The sequence below is a fragment of the Columba livia genome, chromosome 35 (assembly GCF_036013475.1).
Source record: "Columba livia isolate bColLiv1 breed racing homer chromosome 35, bColLiv1.pat.W.v2, whole genome shotgun sequence".
NCBI classification, from domain to species: domain Eukaryota; kingdom Metazoa; phylum Chordata; class Aves; order Columbiformes; family Columbidae; genus Columba; species Columba livia.
This window is the reverse complement of record NC_088636.1, coordinates 105,276-123,195: the sequence shown is the minus strand read 5'-3', so window position 1 is coordinate 123,195 and position 17,920 is coordinate 105,276. Positions and strand designations below refer to the sequence as shown.

The window sequence follows — 17,920 nt, the reverse complement described above, 5'->3', positions numbered from 1 at the left end:
TAAACCCCCCAATTCACCCCAATAACCCCCAATATCCCCCCAGGGACCCCCCAATTCACCCCAGTAACCCCCCATGGACCCCCCAATTCACCCCAATAACCCCCCAAGGACCCCCAATTCACCCCAATATCCCCCCAATAACCCCCCAATTCACCCCAATAACCCCCCAATTCACCCCAATATCCCCCCAATTCACCCCAATAACCCCCCAATTCACCCCAATATCCCCCCAATTCACCCCAATAACCCCCCAATTCACCCCCAATACCCCCCAAATAACCCCCCAAAACCCCCCAATTCACCCCAATAACCCCCCAGGGACCCCCCCAAACCCCCCCCCACCTCACCCCCCAAGTGACCCCCAAATCCCCCCCCCCCCCAACTCACTTGAGCTCCCCCCTCAGCTGCTTTAGCGCCTCCGAATCCTTCTTCTTGGGCTCTTCTTGGGGTCCCCCCCCCGCCCCTCCCCCCCCACCCCGGGGGGGTCGTTCCCGTTCTCGGGGTCCCCCCCTGGGGGAGGGGCCAGGCCGAGGGGGCGGAGCCTCTTTAGCTGGAGGGGGGCGGGGCACTGGGGGGGGCGGGGCCACCATGGGTTCTTCCTCTTCTTGCGGGGGGGCGGGGCGTTTGGCGGGGGGCGGAGCTTCGGGTGGCACGGCCGCCTCCTTTTTGGGGTCCAAAGGGGCGGGGCCTACGGGGGGGGCGGAGGGTTCTTCTTCTTTAATGGGGGCGGGCTCGTCAATGGGGGTCGGGGGGGTGGGGGTTGGGGGGGCGGCTGGGGGGGGTGGGGGAGGGGTGGGGCCCGGGGGGGGGAGGGGCGCCGCTAGCTTGGAGGCGGAGCTAGAAAGATAAAAGGAGGGGGGGGGGGTCAGGGTGGCGTTGCCCTTTTAAGGGGTAACGAGCCCCTTTAGTGGGGTCTGATGACCCGTGTGTTGCCCTTTTAAGGCCCCCCCCCAACTAGTGGCATTGCCCTTTTAAGGTTCCCCCCCCATACCATTGCCCTTTTAAGGCCCCACCTCTATCATAAGCCCCACCCCCCTATCATTACCATTACCCTTTTAAGCCCCTCCCCCTTCCAGCCCTGCTCCCAGGCCCCACGCACCCCCCCCCTTAAAGGGGCCACGGCCACACTTGGTGGGGCCCACCAACACAGCCCCTTTAAGTCTTAAAGGGGTAATGCCACTAAATACCAGTTACATGATGGGGGCGGGGCCAAAGAGGCCACACCCTCTTTAGGAGGCCCCTCCCCCAGCCATACTTAAAAGGGTAACACCACTAAGGCCTCATTGCTGGCTGGGGCCGCCCTTAAAGGGGCCACACCCCCCAGAGACCCTAGGTCCTCCACCTTAAAAGGGCAACGCCACCAAGTCCTCATTGGCTGATGGGGAAGGGCCAGGGCTGCCAAACCCACCCTCTTAAAGGGGCCACACTCCCAGAGACAACCCCCCCCCCCCCCCCATCTTCTTCTTAAAAGGGCAACGCCACCGATTCCTCATTGGGTGATGGGGTGGGGCCAAGGTTGCCACACCCACCCTCTTAAAGGGGCCATAACCCTTAAAGGGGCCACACACTCTTAAAGGGGCCACACTCTCTTAAAGGGGCCACACTCTCTTAAAGGGGCCACACTCCCAGAGACCCCCTCACCATGATCTTCTTAAAAGGGCAACACCAGTGAATCCTCATTGGGCGATGGGGTGGGGCCAGGGCTGCCACACCCACCCTCTTAAAGGGGCCACAACCCTTAAAGGGGCCACATCCTCTTAAAGGGGCTACACTCCCAAAGACCCCCTCACCATGATCTTCTTAAAAGGGCAACGCCACCGATTCCTCATTGGGTGATGGGGTGGGGCCAGGGCTGCCACACCCACCCTCTTAAAGGGGCCATAATCCTTAAAGGGGCAACACTCTCTTAAAGGGGCCACACTCTCTTAAAGGGGCCACACCCTCTTAAAGGGGCCACACTCCCAGAGACCCCCTCATCATGATCTTCTTAAAAGGGCAACACTACTGAATCCTCATTGGGTGATGGGGTGGGGCCAGGGCTGCCACACCCACCCTCTTAAAGGGGCCATAACCCTTAAAGGGGCCACAACCCCTTAAAGGGGCCACACCCTCTTAAAGGGGCCACACTCCCAGAGACCCCCTCACCATGATCTTCTTAAAAGGGCAACACCACTGAATCCTAATTGGGCGATGGGGTGGGGCCAGGGCTGCCACACCCACCCTCTTAAAGGGGCCATAACCCTTAAAGGGGCCACACTCTCTTAAAGGGGCCACACCCTCTTAAAGGGGCCACACTCTCTTAAAGGGGCCACACTCTCTTAAAGGGGCCACACTCCCAGAGACCCCCCCCCCCATCACTATCATCATCTTAAAAGGGCAACGCCACCAAGTCCTTATCGAGTGATGAGCTGGGGCTGGGTCCACAACACCCACCCCCTTAAAGGGGCCTGACCCTCTTAAAGGGGCAAGACCTTATTCCTTATTGGGGGGGGGGCCCACCTCCTTAAAGGGGCCGCGCTCACCTTGTTGATCTCCGCCTGTACCTCCCGCAGCTTCCGCTTGTAGCGCTGGACGTCGCCCTTGAGCTGGTGGTTGTGGTTCTGGAGGCTGCTGATCAGGTGCCGCATCTCGCGGTTGATGGGGCCTGCGGAACGGGGGACCCAGGCGTCCGGGAGGGACCCAGGCGTCCGGGAGGGACCCAGGCGTCCGGGAGGGGACCCAGGAGTCCGGAAGGGGAGCCAGGAGTTCAGGAGGGACCCAGGAGTGCGGGGAGGGACCCAGGAGTTCGGGAGGGGGGCGGATCCAGGAGTGTGAGGGGACCCAGGCGTTCGGGAGGGACCCAGGAGTGCGGGAGGGACCCAGGAGTTCGGGGAGGGACCCAGGAGTTCGGGAGGGGACCCAGGAGTTCGGGAGGGGACCCAGGAGTTCGGGAGGGGGGCGGATCCAGGAGTGTGAGGGGACCCAGGTGTTCGGGAGGGACCCAGGTGTTCGGGAGGGACCCAGGAGTGCGGGAGGGACCCAGGAGTGCGGGAGGGGACCCAGGAGTTCGGGAGGGGGGCGGATCCAGGAGTGTGAGGGGACCCAGGTGTTCGGGAGGGACCCAGGAGTTCGGGAGGGACCCAGGAGTTCGGGAGGGACCCAGGAGTTCAGGGGACCCAGGAGTTCGGGAGGGACCCAGGAGTGCAGGAGGGACCCAGGAGTGTGAAGGGACCCAAGCGTCCGGGAGGGACCCAGGAGTTCGGGGAGGGACCCAGGCGTCTGGGAGGGGACCCAGGAGTCCGGGAGGAGACCAAAGAGTCTGGGGACTCATCCCCCTTGTCCCACTTGTAGGTCCCACTTAGGGGTCAGGACCCACTTGTGGGTCCTGCTGTGGGTCAGGGCCACTTGTGGGTCCCCCCACGTGTCACCTTATGGGTCAGAACCACTTATGGGTCCCACTTATGGGTCCTATTATTGATCCCACCCAGGTCCCACCACCCCATGACTCAACCCCCTTGTGCCTCCAACCACTTGTAGGTCCCACTTATGGGTCAGGAGCCACTTGTGGGTCCTGCTGTGGGTCAGGGCCACTTGTGGGTCCCCCCACGTGTCACCTTATGGGTCAGAACCACTTATGGGTCCCACTTATGGGTCCTATTATTGATCCCACCCAGGTCCCACCAACCCTTGACTCAACCCCCTTGTGCCTCCAACCACTTGTAGGTCCCACTTATGGGTCAGGAGCCACTTGTGGGTCCTGCTGTGGGTCAGGGCCACTTGTGGGTCCCCCCACATGTCACCTTATGAATCAGAACCACTTATGGGTCCCACTTATGGGTCCCATTGTTGATGATCACCCAGGTCCCACCACCCCATGACTCAACCCCCTTGTGCCTCCAACCACTTGTAGGTCCCACTTATGGGTCAGGAGCCACTTGTGGGTCCTGCTGTGGGTCAGGGCCACTTGTGGGTCACCCCACATGTCACCTTATGAATCAGAACCACTTATGGGTCCCACTTATGGGTCCTATTATTGATCCCACCCAACTCACACCACCCCATGACTCAACCCCCTTGTGCCTCCAACCACTTGTAGGTCCCACTTATGGGTCAGGAGCCACTTGTGGGTCCTGCTGTGGGTCAGGGCCACCTGTGGGTCACCCCACGTGTCTCCTTATGGGTCAGAACCACTTATGGGTCCCACTTATGGGTCTTATTATTGATCCCACCACCCCATGACTCAACCCCTTTGCGCCTCCAACCACTTGTAGGTCCCACTTAGGGGTCAGGAGCCACCTGTGGGTCCTGCTATGGGTCAGGGCCACTTGTGGGTCACCCCACGTGTCTCCTTATGGGCCAGAACCACTTATGGGTCCCACTTATGGGTCCCATTGTTGATGATCACCCAGGTCCCACCACCCCATGACTCAACCCCCTTGTGCCTCCAACCACTTGTAGGTCCCACTTATGGGTCCCAATTATGGATCTGGCCACTTGTGGGTCCTGCTGTGGGTCAGGGCCACTTGTGGGTCACCCCACGTGTCTCCTTATGGGTCAGAACCACTTATGGGTCCCACTTATGGGTCCTATTATTGATCCCACCCAGGTCCCACCACCCCATGACTCAACCCCCTTGTGCCTCCAACCACTTGTAGGTCCCACTTATGGGTCAGGAGCCACTTGTAGGTCCTGCTATGGGTCAGGACCACTTGTGGGTCACCCCACGTGTCTCCCTATGGGTCAGAACCACTTATGGGTCCCACTTATGGGTCCTATTATTGATCCCACCCAACTCACACCACCCCATGACTCAACCCCCTTGTGCCTCCAACCACTTGTAGGTCCCACTTATGGGTCAGGAGCCACTTGTGGGTCCTGCTGTGGGTCAGGGCCACTTGTGGGTCACCCCACGTGTCTCCTTATGGGTCAGAACCACTTATGGGTCCCACTTATGGGTCCTATTATTGATCCCACCCAGGTCCCACCACCCCATGACTCAACCCCCTTGTGCCTCCAACCACTTGTAGGTCCCACTTATGGGTCCCACTTATGGGTCAGGAGCCACTTGTGGGTCCTGCTGTGGGTCAGGGCCACTTGTGGGTCACCCCACATGTCACCTTATGAATCAGAACCACTTATGGGTCCCACTTATGGGTCCCATTGTTGATGATCACCCAGGTCCCACCACCCCATGACTCAACCCCCTTGTGCCTCCAACCACTTGTAGGTCCCACTTATGGGTCCCAATTATGGATCTGGCCACTTGTGGGTCCTGCTATGGGTCAGGGCCACTTGTGGGTCACCCCACGTGTCTCCTTATGAATCAGAACCACTTATGGGTCCCACTTATGGGTCCTATTATTGATCCCACCCAACTCACACCACCCCATGACTCAACCCCCTTGTGCCTCCAACCACTTGTAGGTCCCACTTATGGGTCAGGAGCCACTTGTGGGTCCTGCTGTGGGTCAGGGCCACTTGTGGGTCACCCCACATGTCTCCTTATGGGTCAGAACCACTTATGGGTCCCACTTATGGGTCCTATTATTGATCCCACCCAGGTCCCACCACCCCATGACTCAACCCCCTTGTGCCTCCAACCACTTGTAGGTCCCACTTATGGGTCAGGAGCCACTTGTGGGTCCCGCTGTGGGTCAGGGCCACTTGTGGGTCACCCCACATGTCACCTTATGAATCAGAACCACTTATGGGTCCCACTTATGGGTCCTATTATTGATCCCACCCAACTCACACCACCCCATGACTCAACCCCCTTGTGCCTCCAACCACTTGTAGGTCCCACTTATGGGTCCCACTTATGGGTCAGGAGCCACGTGTGGGTCCTGCTATGGGTCAGGGCCACTTGTGGGTCACCCCACGTGTCTCCTTATGGGTCAGAACCACTTATGGGTCCCACTTATGGGTCCTATTATTGATCCCACCCAGGTCCCACCACCCCATGACTCAACCCCCTTGTGCCTCCAACCACTTGTAGGTCCCATTAAGGACTCAGGGGCCACTTGTGGGTCGCCCCCCGGGTCCCGGCCGTGGGTCCCACTTGTGGGTCACTCACCCGCCTGCTCATTGGCCGCCAGGTTCTGCTCGAACTCGATGCGCAGCATCTCGTACTCCTTGCGTACCTGGGCCAGCGTGTCCTCCAGTTGGATCACCTCGGTGCGCAGGCGCTTCTGCACCCCCAGCTCGTCGCTCTGGGGACATTGGGGACAATGGGGACATTGGGGACAATGGGGACAATGGGGACATTGGGGGCGATAGGGACATTGGGTCCCCATTGGACTCTATGGGGATTATGGGTCCCCATTGGGCTCTAAGGGGATTATGGGCCCCATTGGGTTCTATGGGGATTATGGGTCCCTATTGTGTTCTATGGGGATTATGGGTCCGTGTTGGGTTCTATGGGGATTATGGGTCCCCATTGGGTTCTATGGGGATTATGGGTCCCCATTGGGTTCTATGGGGATTATGGGTCCCTATTGGTTTCAATGGGGATTATGGGGTCCCTACTGGGTTCTATGGGGATTATGGGACCCTACTGGCTTCTACGGGTCCCCATTGGGTTCTATTGGGTCCCTATTGGGTTCTATGGGGGGTTATAGGTCCCTATTGGGCTCTATGGGGGTTATGGGGTCCCTATTGGGTTCTATGGGGATTATGGGTCCCCATTGGGTTCTATGGGGATTATGGGTCCCCATTGGGTTCTATGGGGTCCCTATTGGGTTCTATGGGGATTATGGGTCCCCATGGGGCTCTATGGGGGTTATGGGTCCCTACTGGGTTCTATGGGGATTATGGGTCCCCATTGGGTTCTATGGGGATTATGGGTCCCCATTGGGTTCTATGGGGTCCCTATTGGGCTCTATCGGGATTATGGGCCCCATTGGGTTCTATGGGGATTATGGGTCCCCATTGGGTTCTATGGGGTCCCTATTGGGCTCTATGGGGATTATGGGTCCCTATTGGGTTCTATGGGGATTATGGGTCCCCATGGGGCTCTATGGGGGTTATGGGTCCCTATTGGTTTCTATGGGGATTATGGGGTCCCTACTGGGTTCTATGGGACCCTATTGGCTTCTACGGGTCCCCATTGGGTTGTATTGGGTCCCTATTGGGCTCTATGGGGATTATGGGTCCCCATTGGGTTCTATGGGGTCCCTATTGGGTTCTATGGGGATTATGGGTCCCCATTGGGTTCTATGGGGATTATGGGTCCCCATTGGGTTCTATGGGGGTTATGGGTCCCTATTGGGCTCTATGGGGATTATGGGTCCCCATTGGGTTCTATGGGGATTATGAGTCCCCATTGGGTTCTATGGGGTCCCTATTGGGCTCTATGGGGATTATGGGTCCCCATTGGGTTTTATGGGGATTATGGGTCCCCATGGGGCTCTATGGGGGTTATGGGTCCCTACTGGGTTCTATGGGGATTATGGGTCCCCATTGGGTTCTATGGGGATTATGGGTCCCCATTGGGTTCTATGGGGTCCCTATTGGGTTCTATGGGGGTTATGGGTCCCTACTGGGTTCTATGGGGATTATGGGTCCCCATTGGGTTCTATGGGGATTATGGGTCCCCATTGGGTTCTATGGGGTCCCCATTGGGTTCTATGTGGATTATGGGTCCCTATTGGGTTCTATGGGGATTATGGGTCCCCATTGGGTTCTATGGGGTCCCTATTGGGCTCTATGGGGATTATGGGTCCCCATTGGGTTCTATGGGGATTATGGGTCCCCATTGGGTTCTATGGGGTCCCTATTGGGCTCTATGGGGATTATGGGCCCCATTGGGTTCTATGGGGATTATGGGTCCCCATTGGGTTCTATGGGGTCCCTATTGGGTTCTATGGGGGTTATGGGGTCCCTATTGGGTTCTATGGGGATTATGGGTCCCTATTGGGCTCTATGGGGATTACGGGTCCCTATTGGGTTCTATGGGGATTATGGGTCCCCATTGGGTTCTAAGGGGATTATGGGTCCCTATTGGGTTCTATGGGGATTATGGGTCCCCATTGGGTTCTATGGGGATTATGGGTCCCCACTGGGTTCTATGGGGTCCCCATTGGGTTCTATGGGGGTTATGGGTCCCCATTGGGTTCTATGGGTCCCCACTGGGTTCTATAGGGGTTATAGGTTCCCTGTTGGGTTCTATGGGTCCCCATTGTCTTCTCATCGGGGTTATGAGTCCCCACTGGGGTCTATGGGGGTTTTGGTCCCCATTGGGTTCTATGGGGGGTTATGGGTCCCCATTGGGTTCTATAGCGGTTATGGATCCCTGTTGGGTTCTATGGGTCCCCATTGGGTTCTATGTGGATTATGCGTCCCCACTGGGTTCTATGGGGGTTATGGGTCCCCATTGGGTTCTATGGGGTCCCCATTGGGTTCTATGTGGATTATGGGTCCCCATTGGGTTCTATGGGGGTTATGGGTCCCTATTGGGTTCTATGGGTCCCCATTGGGTTCTATGCGGATTATGAGTCCCCAGTGGGTTCTATGGGGATTACGGTTTCCCCATTGGGTTCTATGGGGATTATGGTTTCCCCATTGGGTTCTATGGGGGTTATGGGTCCCCATTGGGTTCTATGGGGTCCCCATTGGGTTCTATGTGGATTATGGGTCCTCATTGGGTTCTATGGGGGTTATGGGTCCCCATTGGGTTCTATGGGGTCCCCATTGGGTTCTATGTGGATTATGGGCCCCATTGGGTTCTATGGGGATTATGGGCCCCATTGGGTTCTATGGGGATTATGGGTCCCCATTGGGTTCTATGGGGTCCCTGTTGGGCTCTATGGGGATTATGGGCCCCATTGGGTTCTATGGGGATTATGCGTCCCTATTGGGTTCTATGGGGATTATGGGTCCCCATTGGGTTCTATGGGGTCCCTATTGGGCTCTATGGGGATTATGGGTCCGTATTGGCTTCTATGGGGATTATGGGTCCCCATTGGGTTCTATGGGGTCCCTATTGGGCTCTATGGGGATTATGGGTCCCCATTGGGTTCTATGGGGATTATGGGTCCCTATTGGGTTCTATGGGGATTATGGGTCCCTATTGGGCTCTATGGGGATTATGGGTCCCCATTGGGTTCTATGGGGATTATGGGCCCCATTGGGCTCTATGGGGATTATGGGTCCGTATTGGCTTCTATGGGGATTATGGGTCCCCATTGGGTTCTATGGGGTCCCTATTGGGCTCTATGGGGATTATGGGTCCCTATTGGGTTCTATGGGGATTATGGGTCCCTATTGGGTTCTATGGGGTCCCCATTGGGTTCTATGGGGATTATGGGTCCCCATTGGGTTCTATGGGGTCCCTATTGGGTTCTATGGGGATTATGGGTCCCCATTGGGTTCTATGGGGATTATGGGTCCCTATTGGGTTCTATGGGGATTATGGGTCCCCATGGGGCTCTATGGGGGTTATGGGCCCCTATTGGTTTCTATGGGGATTATGGGGTCCCTACTGGGTTCTATGGGGATTATGGGACCCTATTGGCTTCTACGGGTCCCCATTGGGTTCTATTGGGTCCCTATTGGGCTCTATGGGGATTATGGGTCCCTATTGGGTTCTATAGGGGTTATGGGTCCCCATTGGGTTCTATGGGGATTATGGGTCCCTATTGGGTTCTATGGGGATTATGGGTCCCCATTGGGTTCTATGGGGATTATGGGTCCCCATGGGGCTCTATGGGGGTTATGGGTCCCTATTGGGTTCTATGGGGATTATGGGGTCCCTACTGGGTTCTATGGGGATTATGGGAGCCTATTGGCTTCTATGGGTCCCCATTGGGTTCTATTGGGTCCCTATTGGGTTCTATGGGGGTTATGGGTCCCCATTGGGTTCTATGGGGGTTATGGGTCCCTATTGGGTTCTATGGGGTCCCTAATGGGTTCTATGGGGGGTTATGGGTCCTCACTGGGTTCTATAGGGGTTATGGATCCCTATTGGGTTCTATGGGTCCCCACTGGGTTCTATAGGGGTTATAGGTTCACTGTTGGGTTCTATGGGTCCCCATTGTCTTCTTATCGGGGTTATGGGTCCCTATTGGGTTCTATGGGGATTACGGGTCCCCATTGGGTTCTATGGGGGTTTTGGTCCCCATTGGGTTCTATGGGGTCCCTATTGGGTTCTATGGGGATTATGGGTCCCCATTGGGTTCTATGGGGGTTTTGGTCCCCATTGGGTTCTATGGGGTCCCCATTGGGTTCTATGGGAGTTATGGGTCCCCATTGGGTTCTATGGGGGTTATGGGTCCCCATTGATTTCTGTGGGGGGTTATGGGTCCCCATTGGGTTCTATAGCAGTTATGGATCCCAATTGGGTTCTATGGGTCCCCATTGGGTTCTATGTGGATTATGAGTCCCCACTGGGTTCTATGGAGGTTATGGGTCCCCAGTGGTTTCTATGGGGGGTTATGGGTCCCCATTGGGTTCTATGGGGGTTATGAGTCCTCAGTGGGTTCTATAGGGGTTATAGGTTCCCTGTTGGGTTCTATGGGTCCCCATTGTCTTCTATCAGGGTTATGAGTCCCCACTGGGTTCTATGGGGATTATGGGTCCCCATTGGGTTCTACGGGGTCCCCATTGGGTTCTATGTGGATTATGGGTCCTCATTGGGTTCTATGGGGGTTATGGGTCCCCATTGGGTTCTATGGGGTCCCCATTGGGTTCTATGTGGATTATGGGTCCCCATTGGGTTCTATGGGGGTTATGGGTCCCCATTGGGTTCTATGGGGTCCCCATTGGCTTCTATGTGGATTATGGGTCCCCACTGGGTTCTATGGGGGTTATGGGTCCCCACTGGGTTCTATGGGGTCCCCATTGGGTTCTATGGGGTCCCCATTGGGTTCTATGTGGATTATGGGTCCCCATTGGGTTCTACATGGGTTATGGGTCCCCATTGGGTTCTATGGGGTCCCCATTGGGTTCTATGGGGGTTTTGGTCCCCATTGGGTTCTATGGGGTCCCCATCAACACCCATCTCCATGCGGCCATGACCCCCCAAACCAACATAGGACCCCGTGGCCACCTCAGGGCCACTCGGGGACCCCTCGGGGACCCCCAGACCCACCTCCATGTGCTCGATGTGGCGCAGGTGGCTGTTTTTGGTGGCCAGGAGCAGCCCCCTGGCCTCGTCCAGCTGGGTCTCTATTGGGTTCTATGGGGGTTTTGGTCCCCATTGGGTTCTATGGGGGTTTTGGTCCCCATTGGGTTCTATGGGGTCCCCATTGGGTTCTATGGGGGTTATGGGTCCCCAATGGTTTCTATGGGGGGTTATGGGTCCTCATTGATTTCTATGGGGGGTTATGGATCCCTATTGGGTTCTATGGGGTCCCCATTGGGTTCTATGTGGATTATGAGTCCCCATTGGGTTCTATGGGGGTTATGGGTCCCCAATGGTTTCTATGGGGGGTTATGGGTCCCCATTGGGTTCTATAGGAGTTATGGATCCCTATTGGGTTCTATGGGTCCCCACTGGGTTCTATAGGGGTTATAGGTTCCCTGTTGGCTTCTATGGGTCCCCATTGTCTTCTATCAGGGTTATGAGTCCCTACTGGGTTCTATGTGGATTATGGGTCCCCACTGGGGTCTATGGGGGTTTTGGTCCCCATTGGGTTCTATGGGGTCCCCATTGGGTTCTATGTGGATTATGGGTCCCCATTGGGTTCTATAGCGGTTATGGATCCCTATTGGGTTCTATGGGTCCCCATTGGGTTCTATGTGGATTATGAGTCCCCACTGGGTTCTGTGGGGGTTATGGGTCCCCATTGGGTTCTATGTGGATTATGGGTCCCCATTGGCTTCTATGGGGGTTATGGGTCCCCATTGGGTTCTATGGGTTCCCCATTGGGTTCTATGTGGATTATGGGTCCCCATTGGGTTCTATGGGGGTTTTGGTCCCCATTGTGTTCTATGGGTCCCCATTGGTTTCTATGGGGATTACGGGTCCCCATTGGGTTCTATGGGGGTTATGGGTCCCCATTGGGTTCTATGGGGTCCCCATCAACACCCATCTCCATGTTCTCAATATAAGACCGGCGGCCATGACCCCCCAAACCATCATAGGACCCCGTGGCCACCTCAGGGCCACTCGGGGACCCCTCGGGGACCCCCAGACCCACCTCCATGTGCTCGATGTGGCGCAGGTGGCTGTTTTTGGTGGCCAGGAGCAGCCCCCTGGCCTCGTCCAGCTGGGTCTCTATTGGGTTCTATGGGGGTTTTGGTCCCCATTGGGTTCTATGGGGGTTTTGGTCCCCATTGGGTTCTATGGGGTCCCCATTGGGTTCTATGGGGGTTATGGGTCCCCAATGGTTTCTATGGGGGGTTATGGGTCCTCATTGATTTCTATGGGGGGTTATGGATCCCTATTGGGTTCTATGGGGTCCCCATTGGGTTCTATGTGGATTATGAGTCCCCATTGGGTTCTATGGGGGTTATGGGTCCCCAATGGTTTCTATGGGGGGTTATGGGTCCCCATTGGGTTCTATAGGAGTTATGGATCCCTATTGGGTTCTATGGGTCCCCACTGGGTTCTATAGGGGTTATAGGTTCCCTGTTGGCTTCTATGGGTCCCCATTGTCTTCTATCAGGGTTATGAGTCCCTACTGGGTTCTATGTGGATTATGGGTCCCCACTGGGGTCTATGGGGGTTTTGGTCCCCATTGGGTTCTATGGGGTCCCCATTGGGTTCTATGTGGATTATGGGTCCCCATTGGGTTCTATAGCGGTTATGGATCCCTATTGGGTTCTATGGGTCCCCATTGGGTTCTATGTGGATTATGAGTCCCCACTGGGTTCTGTGGGGGTTATGGGTCCCCATTGGGTTCTATGTGGATTATGGGTCCCCATTGGCTTCTATGGGGGTTATGGGTCCCCATTGGGTTCTATGGGTTCCCCATTGGGTTCTATGTGGATTATGGGTCCCCATTGGGTTCTATGGGGGTTTTGGTCCCCATTGTGTTCTATGGGTCCCCATTGGTTTCTATGGGGATTACGGGTCCCCATTGGGTTCTATGGGGGTTATGGGTCCCCATTGGGTTCTATGGGGTCCCCATCAACACCCATCTCCATGTTCTCAATATAAGACCGGCGGCCATGACCCCCCAAACCATCATAGGACCCCGTGGCCACCTCAGGGCCACTCGGGGACCCCTCGGGGACCCCCAGACCCACCTCCATGTGCTCGATGTGGCGCAGGTGGCTGTTTTTGGTGGCCAGGAGCAGCCCCCTGGCCTCGTCCAGCTGGGTCTTCACCTGCAGGCTCTCGTGGTACAGGAGGGAGAACTGGGACTGCAGCACCTTGTACTCCAGCGCCTCGCGAACCGCGTCCTCGGGGAGCGCCCGCAGGGCCACCTGTGGGGACATGGGGGTCACCATTGCCACCAGGGTCACCCCACGGGTCCTCAGACCCATCCCCAATGTCTCAATGAAACTGGATCCCCATTGGGTTCTATGGCTCCCTACTGGGGTCTATGGGGGTTATGGGTCCCTATTGGGTTCTAGGGGGTCCCTATTGGGCTCTATGGGGGTTATGGGTCCCTACTGAGTTCTGTGGGGGTTATGGGTCCCTATTGGGTTCTAGGGGGGTTCTACGGGGGTTATGGGGTCCCTATTGGGTTTTATGGGGGTTATGGGGTCCGTATGGGGTTCTATGGGGGTTATGGGTCCTTATTTGGTTCTATGGGGTTATGGGTCCCTATTGGGTTCCATGGGTCCCTATTGGGTTCTATGGGGGTTATGGGTCCCTATTGGGTTCTATGGGTCCCTATTGGGTTCTATGGGGGTTATGGGTCCCTATTGGGTTCTATGGGTCCCTATTGGGTTCTATAGAGGTTATGGGGTCCCTATTGGGTTCTATGGGTCCCTATTATCTACTATGGGGGTTACGGGTGCCTATTGGGTCCTATTGAGTTCTATGGGGGTTTTGTGTCCCTGTTGGGATCTATGGGGTTCCTATTGGGCTCTATGGGGTTATGGGTCCCTATTGGGTTCTATGGGCCCCTATTGGGTTCTATGGGGGTTATGGGGTTCCTATTGGTTCTATGTGGGTTATTGGGTCCCCATTGGGGTCTATGAGGGTTATGGGGTCCCCATTGGGGTCTATGGGGGGTTATGGCGTCCTCAGGGAGGGCCCGCAGGGCCACCTGTGGGGACATGGGGGTCACCATTGTCACCAGGGTCACCCCACGGGTCCCCAGACCCATCCCCAATGTCTCAATGAAACTGGACCCCCATTGGGTTCTATGGCTCCCTACTGGGGTCTATGGGGGTTATGGGTCCCTATTGGGTTCTAGGGGGTCCCTATTGGGCTCTATGGGGGTTATGGGTCCCTACTGAGTTCTGTGGGGGTTATGGGTCCCTATTGGGTTCTATGGGGGTTCTACGGGGGTTATGGGGTCCCTATTGGGTTTTATGGGGGTTATGGGGTCCGTATGGGGTTCTATGGGGGTTATGGGTCCTTATTTGGTTCTATGGGGTTATGGGTCCCTATTGGGTTCTATGGGTCCCTATTGGGTTCTATTGGGGTTATGGGTCCCTATTGGGTTCTATGGGTCCCTGTTGGTTTCTATGGGTCCCTATTGGGTTCTATAGAGGTTATGGGGTCCCTATTGGGTTCCATGGGTCCATATTGGGTTCTATGGGGGTTATGGGGTCCCTATTGGGTTCTATGGGGGTTATGGGGTCCCTATTGGGTTCTATGGGTCCCTATTATCTACTATATGGGTTACGGGTGCCTATTGGGTCCTATTGAGTTCTATGGGGGTTTTGTGTCCCTGCTGGGATCTATGGGGTTCCTATTGGGTTCTATGGGGGCTATGGGTCCCTACTGGGTTCTATGGGTCACTATTGGGTTCTATGGGGGTTATGGGGTTCCTATTGGTTCTATGTGGGTTATTGGGTCCCCATTGGGGTCTATGTGGGTTATGGGGTCCCCATTGGGGTCTATGGGGGGTTATGGCGTCCTCGGGGAGCGCCCGCAGGGCCACCTGGGGGGACATGGGGGTCACCATTGTCACCAGGGTCACCCCACGGGTCCCCAGACCCATCCCCAATGTCTCAATGAAACTGGACCCCCATTGGGTTCTATGGGTCCCATTGGGTTCTATGGGGGTTATGGGTCCCTATTGGGTTCTAGGGGGTCCCTATTGGGCTCTATGGGGGTAATGGGTCCCTACTGAGTTCTGTGGGGGTTATGGGTCCCTATTGGGTTCTATGGGGGTTCTACGGGGGTTATGGGGTCCCTATTGGGTTTTATGGGGGTTATGGGGTCCGTATGGGGTTCTATGGGGGTTATGGGTCCTTATTTGGTTCTATGGGGTTATGGGTCCCTATTGGGTTCCATGGGTCCCTACTGGGTTCTATGGGGGTTATGGGTCCCTATTGGGTTCTATGGGTCCCTATTGGGTTCTATGGGGGTTATGGGGTCCCTATTGGGTTCTATGGGTCCCTATTATCTACTATGGGGGTTACGGGTGCCTATTGGGTCCTATTGAGTTCTATGGGGGTTTTGTGTCCCTGTTGGGATCTATGGGGTTTCTATTGGGCTCTATGGGGTTATGGGTCCCTATTGGGTTCTATGAGCCCCTATTGAGTTCTATGGGGCTATGGCTCCCTATTGGGTTCTATGTGGGTTATTGGGTCCCCATTGGGGTCTATGAGGGTTATGGGGTCCCCATTGGGGTCTATGGGGGGTTATGGCGTCCTCGGGGAGCGCCCGCAGGGCCACCTGTGGGGACATGGGGGTCACCATTGTCACCAGGGTCACCCCACGGGTCCCCAGACCCATCCCCAATGTCTCAATGAAACTGGATCCCCATTGGGTTCTATGGCTCCCTACTGGGGTCTATGGGAGTTATGGGTGCCTATTGGGTTCTATGGGGAGTTATGGGGTCCCCATTGGGCTCTATGGGGAGTTATGGGGTCCCTATTGGGTTTTATGGGGGTTATGGGGTCCGTATGGGGTTCTATGGGGGTTATGGGTCCTTATTTGGTTCTATGGGGTTATGGGTCCCTATTGGGTTCTATGGGTCCCTATTGGGTTCTATGGGGGTTATGGGGTCCCTGTTGGGTTCTATGGGGGTTACGGGGTCCCTATTGGGTTGTATGGGGGTTTTGTGTCCCTGTTGGGATCTATGGGGTTCCTACTGGGTTCTATGGGGTTATGGGTCCCCATTGGGTTCTATGGGGGATATGGGGTCCCCATTGGGTTCTATGGGGGATATGGGGTCCCCATTGGGTTCTATGGGGTCCCCATTGGGTTCTATGGGGGTTATGGGTCCCCGTTGGCTTCTATGGGGTCCCTATGGGGTTCTGTGGGGGTTATGGGTCCGTATTGGGCTCTATGGGGGTTATGGGTCCCTAACTGGGTCCTCTTGGGGCTTATGGGTCCCTATTGGGTTCTATGGGTCCCTATTGGGTTCTATGGAGATTATGGGTCCCTACTGGGTTCTATGGGGTCCCTATGGGGTTCTGTGGGGGTTATGGGTCCCTATTGGGTTCTAGGGGGTTATGGGTCCCTAACTGGCTCCTGTTGGGGCTTATGGGTCCCTATTGTGTTCTATGGGGGTTATGGGTCCTTATTGGTTTCTATGGGCCCCTATTGAGTTCTATGGGTGTTATGGGGTCCCCATTGGGTTCTACGGGGTCCCCATTGGGTTCTATGGGGGTTCCATTGGGTTCTATGGGGGTTATGGGTCCCTGTTGGGTTCTATGGGGTCCCTATGGGGTTCTGAGGGGGTTATGGGTCCGTATTGGGTTCTATGGGGGTTATGGGTCCCTAACTGACTCCTATTGGGGCTTATGGGTCCCTATTGGGTTCTATGGGTCCCCATTGTGTTCTATGAGGGTTATGGGGTCCCCATTGGGTTCTATGGGGGTTATGCGTCCCTACTGAATTCTATGGGGGCTATGGGGTCCCCATTGCGTTCTATGGGGTCCCCATTGGGTTCTATGGGGGTTATGGGTCCCTGTTGGATTCTATGGGGTTATGAGTCCCTACCGAGTTCTATGCGATCCCTATTGACTTCTATAAGGACTATGGGTCCCTATTGACTTCTATGGGGGGTGATGGGTCCCTATTGGGCTCTATGGTGATTGTCCATTGTCCCACTGCCCCCAATGTCCCCATCACCCCCATTGTCCCCATCGCCCCCAATGTCCCCATCGCCCCCAATGTCCCCATCATCCCCATTGTCCCCATTGCCCCCAATATCCCCATCGCCCCCATTGTCCCCAATGTCCCCATCGCCCCCATTGTCCCCATTGCCCCCAATGTCCCCATCGCCCCCATTGTCCCCATTGTCCCCATCGCCCCCATTGTCCCCAATGTCCCCAATGTCACCTTGAGCCTCTCGTGGCTCCTCAGCGCCCCCTGCAGCTCCAGCTGCAGCTTCTCCAGCTCGGCCATGCGGCTGTTGGCCAGTTCCTGGTTCTGCTCCAGCTCCGCGTTCAGCATCTCAAACTGGGGGGGGTCCCCAAAAATGGGGGTCACCCCCCAGCCACCCCCACATCCCCAAATGACCCCAAATCCCCCCAAAATCCACCCAATTCGCCCCCACGTCCCCCCCAGTGTCCCCAGCCCCACATCCAGCAGCTCAAACTGGGGGGGACCCCAAAATCTGGGGGTCACCCCAATACCCCATAGACCCCAATTGACCCCCATATCCCCCCCAATTGACCCCCATATCCCCCCATTGAACCCCATATCCCCCCCATTGAACCCCATATACCCTCCAATTGACCCCCATACCCCCCCAGTGTCCCCAGCCCCACATCCAGCAGCTCAAACTGGGGGGACCCCAAAATCTGGGGGTCAACCCAATACCCCATAGACCCCAATTGACCCCCATATGCCCCCCATTGACCCCCATATCCCCCCATTGACCCCCATACCCCCCCCATTGACCCCCATACCCCCCCCCATTGA

The 17,920-nt window shown here is 56.2% G+C and overlaps 1 protein-coding gene across 1 annotated transcript in view; it reads right to left on the bottom strand.

Moving 5' to 3' along the window:
* The window catches only part of RNF40 (ring finger protein 40), a 75,510-nt gene that overhangs the window by 22,485 nt on the left and 35,105 nt on the right, over window positions 1-17,920 (bottom strand). Inside the window, exons 10-15 of the mRNA XM_065044264.1 lie at window positions 17,336-17,455; window positions 13,168-13,347; window positions 6,053-6,188; window positions 2,523-2,644; window positions 771-837; window positions 388-739 (exon numbers count right to left, since the gene is read on the bottom strand). Of these exons, the coding sequence (XP_064900336.1) occupies window positions 388-739; window positions 771-837; window positions 2,523-2,644; window positions 6,053-6,188; window positions 13,168-13,347; window positions 17,336-17,455 (977 nt within the window). The remainder of the gene's footprint in view (window positions 1-387; window positions 740-770; window positions 838-2,522; window positions 2,645-6,052; window positions 6,189-13,167; window positions 13,348-17,335; window positions 17,456-17,920) is intronic.